The 13,571-nt window shown below is 41.9% G+C and overlaps 1 protein-coding gene across 3 annotated transcripts in view; it reads right to left on the bottom strand.

Annotated features, from left to right (window-relative positions):
• The window catches only part of kcnab2a (potassium voltage-gated channel subfamily A regulatory beta subunit 2a), a 58,090-nt gene that overhangs the window by 25,381 nt on the left and 19,138 nt on the right, over nt 1-13,571 (bottom strand). For 2 of the 3 annotated variants that reach the window (XM_037490211.2, XM_037490212.2), the window contains exon 3: nt 12,995-13,036. The exons of the other annotated variant lie outside the window; for it this stretch is intronic. In XM_037490211.2, the coding sequence (XP_037346108.1) occupies nt 12,995-13,036 (42 nt within the window). The remainder of the gene's footprint in view (nt 1-12,994; nt 13,037-13,571) is intronic. 3 annotated transcript variants of the gene reach the window in all.

Genomic DNA, 13,571 nt, shown 5'->3' on the forward strand with positions numbered 1-13,571 from the left:
TGGCTACATAACGGAACACTTCTGCAGTATCGGCATTCAAGCAATGGGGTGCAATACAAAAATGTAAAAACAACCTTCATCCTTCAGTATATTGTTAAGGCTTTAAGACCCTGCTGCAGGCTTTCTACGAGTACGTTGAGCCCAATTTGTTATCATTACTAAATCATATGAATCCTTTGTAGGACCGTGATTTATCTGCATCCAAAAGTCTACACATTTATTGACTTTTGGGCAGTGCAATGTACAGTGATCAATACAAGCATGCATCATCTGACAGTCTGGTGATCCATCACCTAAATTAATCAATATAACAAACATTTTGAATAATGGATCCTTTGGGCATTTTGTCGAGCTTACTCATCACCAAATGCAAACCATATTACACCAATTTGTATTATTAATACTGTCAAATATCTTAGACTAAGAAAAGCATGACCAATGTAATCACCAGAAGCCATAAACTGCAACAAATGGTCTCATTCCACTACACGCCTGTCACACTTACTATAATTTAATAATTCACATCAGGCACATCTGCCAACTCTCTTCAGATTAACAGCATGCGTTTTATTTGCTTTGTATTTTGACAATAAAAAAAGGACCAAAAGACGGGATAAAAGATGACAGACTGATCACGGCGCGATAGCGTGCGTCCTAAAGAAATCACAGTTAGCAGGTGTTGCTGGGAGCATGCCCTACAGGCATCTTAAATCCACTTCATCGTCACGTCAAGAGCCGACTGGAGAAACATTTTGGATCTCTTTAGTTACAAAACCTTATCAAAACCCATGCAGCGCACTCATTGCGTTGTTGAAGGGGAGGTCTTTCATCCGTGTGACATTGAAGACCCATAAACTACCGGTGTGCTTGTTTCACCACTGAAGTCTTTACTCACCTGACCCACGAGACGACCCCGACGAAGACACGTCAGCGGCTGGTGATCTCAGAGTCAAAGCCAATCTGAACAGTGTGCTTTACATTTATAATCTTTTCAGTCTTTTCATGCACACTTTAATTAGGATTCTTTTCTCAATGCTGGTATTGAGCAATTACTGGGCTGAACTATTATCTGCTTTGTGCTCATTCAGTCTGTGGAAGCACATTTGGAATGAACCTATATCCATTGTTATAGTCATAAAGGACACTGAACTAAAGATAAGAACTTTAACCTTTATATTGCTGTAATTAGTGACATCATGTTCACGGTGTGCACAGTAGAGTGACTCAACCCAACGTCTCCTTGCCTTGATTAAGGGCCTCATTAAGTGGTTATCCCAAAAAATATTCTGAGCTGCTAAAACTGCTCGTGTGTGTGTGTGCAGAGCACAGATGGGGCCTGGCCTGGCACTTCATTAAATGTGCGAGGGAGGATGAGGAGAGAAGTTAATATTTTCAGGCCTGATTGGGGCTGGCGATCACTTCTCCCAGCTTACGGACCACGTGCTGCAGCTGAGCAACTTCAGTGGTACAAAGGGAAAGGCGATCACTGGGTTTTCATTGACAGAAACTACTCTGACCACAAAAGGTATACGAGCAGCGATGCTTCACCTCAACGGCAGCATTAGCTCTAAAAACACTCCACAGCTCTATGAATCAATTCTTGCAGTGAGCTGATGAAAAAAAAAAAAAAAGAACGCCCTTAGTCATCTGAAAAAGATCCCAAAATGTAATGTTCCCGAGCGTCTCATGCGGTCGTTCACTAATCTGGTCTCAGGGGCGGTCTGTGTACCTCGGTTGAGCTGGGGACGGCACAGGAACTGGCATCCAGAGATGCTGCAGGGCGCTAACCCACACAGTGACCAAACTAGTTGGGAAAGCACGGTCTTTCTGCCCTGTGAGCAGGAGGTCCTCTGAGAATACACTGAGGATTTACCTTTGACGGTGAGGAAAATGTATCTAGTGACATCACTGCGATTGTTAGCGCCCTGTTCACCAAGCTGAGGATAACCTCATTTGCATCATGTGTAACTGTTGGTCAGCTGTCTAATGGAGGTTAATGTTCCACTCACAGAGGGTTTAATTGAGCATCATAGTGAGGATTTGAGTAACAAAGTGTAAAGGATATCCCTGAGATGGGAGTGGTGAGACAGAAGTGTGTGCTAGTGTAAGTGAGTGGGTGAAAGGGCTAAACAGAGTTAATGGAAAGGGATGTGAGGTCAGACAGATTGACAGATGAGTCTCTAGCAGATTAATGCATCCCCAGGTCGTTCTATACGTACCTAATGTATGGACCCTACACTGTAATGATGCTGTAATTAAGTGAAGCAGAAAAAAAGTTATCTGAGCAACAATGTATTTGCAAATCTCTGATATAAACGGTTTAAAAAAAAGGAGAAAAGAAGGGGGTATTAAATGTTGAAAATTGGTTCGAGCTTATTTCCTATCATTATAGTTTTTCTGGGAGTTCCTGAGAACACAGTGCGGGACACATCTGTGTGCAGCGAGCGCCGCAATTCTTAATTCTCCAGTGAACATGACTGATTTCCAGGCAGACAGCTGGGCTCAAGAAGAGTCGCCGTCTCAGCTGTCCCCGTCGACACATCTAACGGGAGCTGAGACAGTGAAAACCAGCAGACAGGGAACCCCTCTTATTATGTAGTGTAGCCATTACGATGACTTCCATCTTTGGCTGTTCTCCGAGATCATTTGAAAAAAATATATACAGCATATTTGTACATTTTTGTTGTATATTTAATGGGTTATGACCAGATGTAAAGCGATGTAAGGCTTGTGAACAAGCTGTAGCTAAACCAAACCGGTATGCGTCACACAGTACGCGGGAGCGCGCTCACTAATCTGAGAAGAGAGAGTGGAGGAAGCACAATAATCTGTCCTATTCAACAGAAGATCCTCCTCCGGCCCGTCCATGTGCATCTGTCCCATAGGTTCACGCAGTGGAGCGTTGCCAGGCAGAAGTGCTTCATACTGCACACACACGGTGGGATGAAGCGGCCGCTTGCCTTCGAGCCTCTTCGCCTTTAGAGTTCAAATACTAGTGAAAAAGACCTGGGTGGCCTCAATACAGACAAATAGCCTCAATCTTCTTCAAGTCGGCACTCTTACCATCACATCATAGCTGTGTCTTCGATTAGAATGTACCATTGGCAACTTGAGATGAACAAGCCTTGATTTCAACAGCACTCACTGGCTAGCTGGCATCCCATGATGGACAGGCGTAGAATTTAAGCAACGAGAAGTCAGAGGCGCTAGTCATGTCGGTACAGGAGCGGTTCTTTCATTCAAGAAGACGTATCATTTAGACAAAATAAAAAATCTAGTGGATTGTAGCAGAGTCATTTTGAAGGAATGAATGTAGCTGTGTGTTGTGTTATTTAAAACACTGATGAAACCGTTTTACAACTATTTTGGTTGACTGATTAACAAATATTAAGAATCTCCAATTAGCCCAAAGTAGGATGACGTCAACCATTGTAAAATTCAATGAGCAGTCGGTCCATATTTGAGATGCAAAATAACAGGTGGGTCAGAATTTGCTCTGTTTGATAATGCTCAAACAACTTATACTACTGCAACAGTGGATGAACAATAATTTGGTACAATACTGGTTAACCTGGTATTGTGATGTCCCTCACAGCTACAAAAGCAGACACAGATCTATTACAGTGGATCACCCATGGCTTTCTAGTTGATGCCATTTGATGTTCCTGTCACAAGAGTTATGCTCATGAAACAGATGGTTCCTATTTATTTCTCAGCTACTGATTCGGTCACCCTGAACGGCCTCTAGCTTTGTAAATATAGAAACAAGGCAGAAGGTCTATCATGTCGGTGTAAGAAAAGCCCTGCCCTAGACATGCCGAGAGGTCGGACCTTTTGTTTGGTGGTGCTGGCAGAGCTCCTACACCAACACAATGACTCTGAAAGCAAATAATGAGGTAGAATAGACACAACACACAGGCCTGACAGCACCAGCAGAAACTACAGAAGAAAACCATACAATACATTTAGTCTAAACTGGAGTTTTGTAGAGGTAGATCCAGCTTGAGTGGACATTGTGTATTTGCAAATGACAAAACTAAACGGGAACCACTGGAGAATATATAGTGATAAAAATACTAAATCTGCTTTTAATAAAGTAAAAATGAAAAATGAGAAAGCGAGAGAAAAGGTTTTTCCATTTAACAAAGCAATGAAGGAAAATATCAAGAGAGAAAGTCAGTTGACAAAAAACTACACTTTGTTTGCAGGTGTTTTCTTGAAGTAATAAAAAACACACAAACTTGGGACCTGGTTTCGCTTCCTTCCTGAGAAACTGCTCAACCGCAATAAAGAACATTTCCCCATGCATTAAGTCTGCCACAGTGACCTGTGGTGGTGTTCAATGAGAAGTTGGAGAGAGAACCACAGTGATGGAAACGTGCCTGGAGAAAACAAGCACAACTTCACACGTTGTTTCAGGAAAAGGTACTGAACGTTGTTTGGTACAAAACGTCCAGTTTTAGAGTGGGAAGCGCCTCCCTCCTGTCACTACTGGGTATGAAAGTACAGAGTAGTCTTCCTGCAGCTTCAAGTGACACACGCACACACACACACACACACACACACGTCTTTGGGCGTGTATAAGAAACGCGGTTAACGTGGAGGGGCATGTAAGTGCATGTATGGAAGGGCAATGCTCACAGGTACCGGAGCAAAAAAGAAGCAGACGCATCAGCTGCACCCCTGATCTACCTGTTGTTATTGCAGACTTTATTGAAAACAACAAGTGTAAAAAGTCTCTCGTACCAATTGAACAACAGCAACTACTTGTGTGACAAAGCAACGACCTCTGTGAGGTCTACGGCTGCATTTCTACACACAAATCAGAGATGTCAAAGTTCAAACTACGGTGCAATACCAACCAAATGTAAAGGCTTAGGAATCAGATGTTACAACTTCATAAATAAACAATGACGACAACGGACACTATTTTGAGTTAGGATCCTACTCGGGGCATTCAAGACGATGTACCGACTGATCATGACAGTTGTCTCTTTGAGCGGCGGTGTATAAAGAGACCTTTGAAATATAACAATGCACCAAGACAAAATAGAACGGCGTAATCCCTGGCACTCTCACCCATTGTGCCCACACAACATTTCTGACTGGAACACTCTGACAGGCTGTCAGACCGGGCCAGACAGAGATAGCTCAAAGATTAACCGGAGAGGTCACCAGCGCAATCCAAATCATCTACCCTGATACCTAAACATCTACTACCTCTACTACCCCTGTGAGGGAGACAGACTATAACACAACAGCTTTCATCATTGTAGCAAGACAACGAGGCAGAGGGTTTGATGCACAATAGTGGATTTGCAGGCTGGGCTACTGCCCGTTCAGCTGTATCCAGTTGCAGCTGTGGACCCAAGTCTGTCGCTAAATTTAGCTGTGGAGTGGGGGATCGCCTAAAGACAACCACCACAGTCCGGCACACAAGCTGCTGGGGCTGAGAAGACCAATTGTTCACAGTTTAAAGTGTTTGTAGATTTATGTCCTAAACCTTTGTGTGTGCAGAAATGAGTAAGATATAAGAAAACATATCTGAATAATACTTTGAAGGGCTGGCAGATGTGGAGATGGTCTGTGAATATCTTTGAACAAAATACCTCAATATTGCCACTACCCATTGCCAGGATATTGTAGCCCGAGGATCCATTCTTTTAAAATATATATATTTTTAAATAAATAGTCATCAGCTAATCACCAAAATATCAGATTCCCTCTAGTCTCATATCACAATATTGACATTATATAGATATATTGCCCAGATCTACTTTGAGGCAGAGGCAACAAACGCATAAGAAATAAGAAACATTCCTTCATGTTGCCACCTGGTAAGTAGGTAGTCTAGTTCTAACACCTATTTAAACTTAATAGAAACTGATAAATATCAAGTTGCCTCGGATGTTGAGCAGTGTGGAAGTGATACGCTGTGCTCAGTCAATGCGTCTTGGCACTTAGTGGGAGGCCTGGAAAAGTGTATGAAGTGCTTGTGGGGCATGGTCTCCATCTAGTGGAGACCAGCTGGTATTAACAGAACTACTTACAGCGTGTGTGTGATATACAGTACATTCGGAAATGTGTAAAGATGTTCAACGTGTTGACGGGCATGCTCAAAACTCAAATATGTAATTTCATTGTTTTGTATTGTGTGGTACTGTTGAGGAAAAATGAGCGATTTCTGTTAATTTCATCTCATAGAAACCTTATATGTGTTAGTCTTAAGAGTGTTGACCATACAAAAGCATTAATCCCTCCTAAGGGGTCAGTTTAATTTAAAATGTCCCACCGTAACACCCCTCGTCTGTCAGCCATCTTGCATGCACACTTTTAACAATAACTTTTAGCCCATGGGCCATACAAAAGCATTATTCCCACCTGGCTCTGAAGTCTAATCTCTCTTTATAAAACCACAATAAATCAAATGACAGCATCACAAAAGTCGTAGGGCTACAATGACAGAAACCTGAAGCTCTAAGTAACAATTGAACTATGCAGCTGAGTGGAAGTCAATCAGCCCGAGCACAGAAAGCTTGTTAGACCACCTCTCCACTACTACAAGACACAGAATAAAAAGGGTCTGATCAACATTAGTGAGCAACTCGCCGGAGCTGTATTGGTCTGCTTGGTTATGTGCCCCCTAGTGGCCGAGCCTTGACTAATTCATCTTCAATTAAACTAATACGCTGTCCAGCCACGTTGACATTTCCATTAAAACAACTCCGATATAATCCCAGATGTAATGTAGGCGTACTCTACAGTGAGGAACAGTTGTGGTCAGAAAAAGCTTTGCATGCTGGATCTTCTTATTGTAGCTCATTAACATTTCCATTAGTGTTAAGTCCTTTCAGAAATCTATACTACTCCATTCTTCAGTCCACCTCCATGCGGCTCATATAGGAGACACGGCTTCCTGTCTCACCTCAGGGAACTCAAGCTGGCTCCTTTACCCGCCGCCCTGCTCTTTCAGTCCTGAGCACATGGACACTAGGGACTGTTTTCCAAATGGGCCGACTAAGTGGGGGGATTTTGTTTCACAGGCGGAATATTAGGAGTTTTAATTTCCCATCCTCTGGTTTTAAATGTTGCATATTTTGCAACTCAAATAGTCAGGATAATTTAAAACTAGTGCTCATAGTATGTAGAAATAAGACTGTTAATCGTATCTTATTGTATACTTTTACATATAGCAGGTAAAGTTTTTTTTCCTCATTTTTTGAAACAAATATCTGTGATTATGGAAGGCCTGCCACACAGGTATGCAGGCACAATAGTGACTATATATATATATATATTATATACAGTATATAGAGAGAGAGAAATAAAGAAAGACTATAATATATTTCCGTTTTGCTTGTGTTTGTAAAGTGGTATTTGTAACTGGAGATTGTAATGGCAATGTAATGCCTGAAATAATCATGAGTCCGAGTCAGAGGTTGCATGTATTTGCTGACTCGATTGCAGAGGACAACGATACGGGTAACAACAGGACCTGACAGGACAACACTTGTGTGGTAAACCGACCAATGGTTAAACACAACGCCACAAAGAATTAACACAAATCACGATTAGATTTGTTACCAGATCAAGACAGATTGATCAAACCAAAGCTTAAGTGTCATTTCTAAGCTGACTGTAGTCGGCTCTTTGAGGTTTATAGATAAAGAACCACACAACCTTTTTGCGGTAAACTGGTCTACATACACTCTCAACACAACTTTTACACAACAAGGAGGTAGCTATGGCTGAGGAAACACGGCAGCACGGCGTGACAACGGTGCCTTACAGAGGACGGTAGAACTTGGTCATCCCAGACAGGGCGACAGCAGCCAACCATACCTGGGTTCCAGTCACTGATCTCAGTCAAAAACAACAGCAGCCATGCCTCTGAGTGAGGAAAGATATCCATGTCCATAACAACATCAGCTTATTAGGCTTCAACGCGGCAACCGCTCCGCCTGCAGTACGGACTTTGACCCTTCGAGCATCAGTCCGTCAAATAGGACTTTTGCTTTTTATGGTTAGTTTTTTATTGTAAGTATGTGTATGAATCATTATTAGAGGTATAAAATATATATGGGGAAAAAAAGCATTGGGACTTGACTACATTCTGACCTACCAATTAAAGTATTGGCTGAATCTACTCAACCTTTTAAGCAAAACTTTACCCTTTTGGTTATCTAGGAAAATCGAAATCACAAAATTTGAAAATACATTTGCACTCAAAGAAGGCATGCAGAATTCAAATAACATCAAAAAATACTGCTAACAAGGACAATCCATTAACTAGCATTACAATATGAAAGCCCAAATCATGCACAATAGCTCATCTAATACTAAATTCATGTTTTACTTTGAATATACTGAAAGCAGTCATTTCTTGTTGTCTTTTTAGGGTTAGGGTTCTCCACACTGTAATCAAGATGAAGGGGGAAAAGGGAGTGAGATTTTAAGGGGCCAGGTAACTCCTTAAGGGCCAGTCTGTCCTTCCCATGTAGTACGGTAAATATGCCACCGACCTACATGATGAAAATAAAACCTGAGCTTCAGTTCCTTTGCATGAGTGCCGTCCGGCTAGAGGACGTTATGACGTTACGGAGACCGGGAGACTCATGGCATCCCCCTGACGGCACTTGTTTCCGAGGTCAGAATGCATTTGAATAAAAACCAACAGCAATGGTGCAAAACGGACCGAGTCCCTGACATGATGGCACACACACACCTGTTCAGTAGGCCCTCAAGTATCCGACCTCCAGGGACCGCAGCCCAACCACTGCCCCTGCCTCTGGAGTATCAAAGTCCCTGTGGAAGCTCTGCCCCTCTCTTACCTGTACTTCATGCCTGTCTGATAGGACACACACTCTTCCATCGCCAGGCCGTTCATCTTCATGAAGTCCTCCATGTTCTTAATCTGAGCGGCGACCCTCTGGTCCCGGAGTCTCTGCAGCTCGACCGGGTCGGGGGGCTTGGCCGGCGGCTGATTGAGCCCCTGGTCCGAGTGGTAGCGGTTGATCCCGCTCCTGATGCTCTCGCTGTACGTCATAGACAGCATCTTGCCGCTGCCACTGCTGCTGCTCTTTCGGACGCCGGTGCTTGGCGCTGCCGTTTTGGGGATCTGGAGGTTTTCAGGAGGACAGTGACTGGAGCTGCGCTGGCCGTGAGCCCCCCGGGTGCTACCAACGTAGCCTCCCGCAAACATGCTGCCCCCCCCAACCCCCTTGCAGTAATGATTAAAGTGGGGACACAAGTAGGGACGTGGCTGGAGTGAGGAGCCAGCAGAGCACAGCCTCCTCCTTAAATAGCACCTGCGCCCATAAGGGAAAAAAAAGCAGCTCCCCTGCTCGGGCCATGCATCCTGTAATCAGAGTCGCACGATGAGGACCCGCACCTCACACCCCCCCACCCCTCTCCTCTCCTCTGACAGGTGCGCAATGGAGGGATTACACCAATAGGGAGCATTCAGGTAACTTGCTGGTGATTAAGGAACAAGACGAAAGATGGCACATGCTATCTGCAAAAGGGAAGCATTCAAACGTGCACCGAGCAGGAGGGGACCTGGTCTCTTTAAACTAAAGCCGAGAGACAAACTGAGTCCATCATGTCATTTGGTCGCTTCCACCATATGTTTGGACTGCTTTCAACTGAAAAAGCACAACAAGTCCATCTGGATGGGAAAAAACGGCCACGAGCGCTTAAAGAATCCCCAAACTACACGATGGGCACTTGTTCTCTGTATCGTAGATTTGGACTTTAATTTAGGAAAAGCATTTTTTAGCTAGTTATTCTTCACTCCTGTAACACACACACACAACTTTGGCTCGAGTTATTTGATGCCTTTAGGAGTCAGGTCGCAACACTGTGTTGTGCTGAACTCAAACACTAGAGGGCAGCACTGTGACAGGTCATCACTACAAGAACACAACTTGATGGTGAATGCACTACGAGCACCTGCAGCAAAGCCGTATAAAACTGAGATTTTATATTAGTTAGTTATTATTAATTAGTTATATTAGCAATTTTATATTAGTTATTAGAAAAATGTGTAACAAGCATTCGATACAAAATCAGATAAAACTGTAAAACACTTCTTGAAATTACATTTCAAGCTATTTCTTTGTTTAAATTATCAAGAGCAAACTCCATTACCATGATTTTAAGATTATGTGATTACAACCAAATAATCTGTTAAATAATAACATATACAATGAGCCCTTTCCGATAAACATAACTGCTCAATCCAAAATTATGTGAGGTTGAATTTACGCAAAGGTACTTGAGCCAAGCTGAAAGCAAATATTTACCAAAATAAAACTGCCTTTCATCGTATAATCTGTAGCCTGAACAAGAATTACTTGATTAATATGCGTCATTATCCTTCTTTCTGACCAACGGAAAATGACGTGTAAGCGTTTATTGATCTTTCAAAAGTCTACTGACAAATATACTTGAACAGCACCTTTGCTGTGTACAAAACACCGGTTACCATAACTGCTCCATTTGAAACTAAGGCTTCAAGCAGTGATAAAACAATTCAAAATGCAATTTATATATAATATATATGAAAACAACAGACTTTAAAAACCTCCATTTGTAGCTGTTCTTAATTCTACCGTCAAACCGTTTATGATCCCATGAATTTAATCTCTCCCACAAATTATTTCCTGAAGAGCCGATTTCCTCGATTGTGCAGAAGTCAGAAATAAAGACACTTCAGGGTATGGCAGCATGCATCCGCACGCGCACACACACACACACGCACACAAATCTCTCCTCAAACTCACCCGGTTTCTTTGGGGTCGGCTCATGAGCGAGGCTGCGGAGTGCCACTCTGCTCTTATAAACGCACAGTGCAGACAGCAGCGCGGGTCCACCCAAACTGGGAGTGTCTTACTAGGAAACGTCTAAACCAATTAGTGAATAAGAGTGCATCCTTCCCTCCCCTCACCACTTGGACCATACTCTATTACCACGGGCAACACCTCCCCTCCTCCTCTCGTGGAAGAGATCCATTTATGTTGTTTAGTGGCCGGTCTTGTTTCTGCTAACCGCAGCAAATAATATCAGCCCTGAATTATTCACCAAAGCTTTTGCACTAAAAGCCTTTGATTGTTGTTCCACAGGAAAAAAAATACTTCGAGCTGGACAATAATGAGGGCCCTGAGTGTTGTGTGCACATGAAACACACAAACAGAACGGGCCAAGTATAAAGCAAAGATGTACTGTACACATAAATACAAAAAAAAAAAAAGCGAGCATGTTTCAAGTACTCCCCAAACAAGTGAATAAGGAAAACCACACCGGTAAATCACGCTTTGCTTAAAGCGACCAATGACTGACTGTCAGCTGACCGCTCAGAATCGGTCTTATTAGTGACCGAGAGGGAAGCATCCAATATACTTAAATTAAAGTTCATCACTACTGAAAGTTAGTAAAAAAATTAAAAAAAAAAAAAAAAAACAACCAACAGGCAGCTCAGTAAATCAGTGGAACAAATTTAATTCTAACAATTATAGTAGCAACCACTAAATTCAGAAATATTTGGCAGCACATACTAATCAGTATCACTAGCTGACCAACATGAACTTATTTTGCCGCTCAAGTCAAACCAAGTTAAAAAAAAAAAACATAAAATGCCATTTAGAACAAGTTTTGAATGTAAAACCAGTTTGGAGAATATGGCTTTAAATGATTTATTAATGTAATTGTAATGTAATTTTCCCAGTACTCATTATAATTTTTAGACTTGGTAATCAACCAAGCTGATCTTAATTCCACTCTCTAAGAAAGTTGTGGCTTTTATGGTCGACATTTTATTCGTTTTTAAATATTTTTAAACCAATATCAACATGCTCAAGGTGGAAATATGAGCAAAAAAAATGCTTTACTGCAATACTTGAGATGAACTAAATGGACACTGAATACATCCTTGAAATCACTTTTTCCTACCGCAGACATATTGGACACAGGTTACAATCAATGAGCTTCATCAACGGAAAGCTAAAAAAGTTAGAGTTAAGACACATCTGTGCCCAATCTAAATACTTCACAACTTAACTTTTGTACTAGTGAGTAGTAGTAAGTGTGCTATACAATATACACTTTGTGTGCTACAGTGTTGAGATGACTCAAAAGAATAAAACTTGCCACAGAAGGCAGTATGAGTGACATATAGACAGAGACAGGGCTCCGAATCAATCCCCCCTCTCATGACAGCAGCTTGTGAGACAGGAAACCACAGAAAGGTGCAAGGCATCTAGATAAAATCCAGTAGAGTTCATTATAAGCACACCCACATAGTCAGGCCTTTTTATAACTGGATCGGCAGAATGAGGCTTGATATCACACCATAGAACCCGACTCTGTTCTGAAGCAGCAGAAAGGAAAAGGGGCAGGACACGGACGGATCAGGAGGAACTCCCATGAGGTCAAAAAGGGCGATAGTTTAATATAGGAGAAATGATCAAAGGAAATGAAAATATACTCAATCATGCACAAAAACAAAAAAAAGTGTCCATATATCAGTTCTGTATGGAGCTTCTACGTCACATGTTGAGGTTTAACAAGAAAAGTGGGCGTCTCAAGTGTCATTGCTGAGGGGGAAAAAAGTCAAAAAATGCAGACGAAACATTAATACTTAGACATTTATTGTCGATTCAAAGGTTTTGTGAGCAACTGTGCATCAACATCCATCATCTCCACAGATCAGGTTTAAGCTAGATAGTGCATTGCCAGCTAAATAGATGATGATAAGTGTTATCTATGCCGCAGAGGTTTACTAATGGATGTATGGTTTTAAATGACAGAACAGCAAGTCTCTACAGCAAGGTTATTACAGTGGAATAAAAAGAACAAAACACAAATGTAATGGACGCATACAGCTCATATAGAAAAATATATACGTTAAACACACACAAACACACACACACACACAAAAAATCTGAAAGGAAATGCGTCGCACATTGCGACAGCAGAAACAGAGACAGACAGGTACCTGTAGAACTGCAGCTGTCGTTTGGGGCTCCCATAACGAGCGCTGAAGACAACAAGGAGAGGAGGAAACAGGAAAGCTTTGATTAATGTAAGCAGGAAGAGGAAGAAGTCTGTAGTCCGAGAAGTTGAGGACAGAGAATAAAGTGACGTGAGATATCGACCATCAACCAGTAGGTAATAGGGCATTGAAAAAGACATGTATGTGGTGTAGTTAATACAACTTTCAGGAGTTTTAAAGTATGGTTTGCAGAAAGTGTTTGAGAAATGTGACCCTCGCACACAATCAATGCATAGTCTTTACAAAAATAGTCATAATAAATAAGACAGAAAATGTCTAACGTCCCGCCCCAATGTAAAAACCAGAATCAAATTGAGCTAGCTGAGTGTTTACCCTCAATACCGGTGTTATTCCCAACTCAAACTGAGAGGGGAGAAGGGATACAAAGCGAAATAAGGATATTTTAAGAGATAGATTTGTTTTGCCTGACAAGTAAAGATATCTAGATAAACAGTACTCAATGTCCACATCTCAACAAGCATGGATGATAATAGGTTGCTATGGTAATGAAATAAAATAT

Source organism: Pungitius pungitius, chromosome 8 (assembly GCF_949316345.1).
Source record: "Pungitius pungitius chromosome 8, fPunPun2.1, whole genome shotgun sequence".
NCBI classification, from domain to species: domain Eukaryota; kingdom Metazoa; phylum Chordata; class Actinopteri; order Perciformes; family Gasterosteidae; genus Pungitius; species Pungitius pungitius.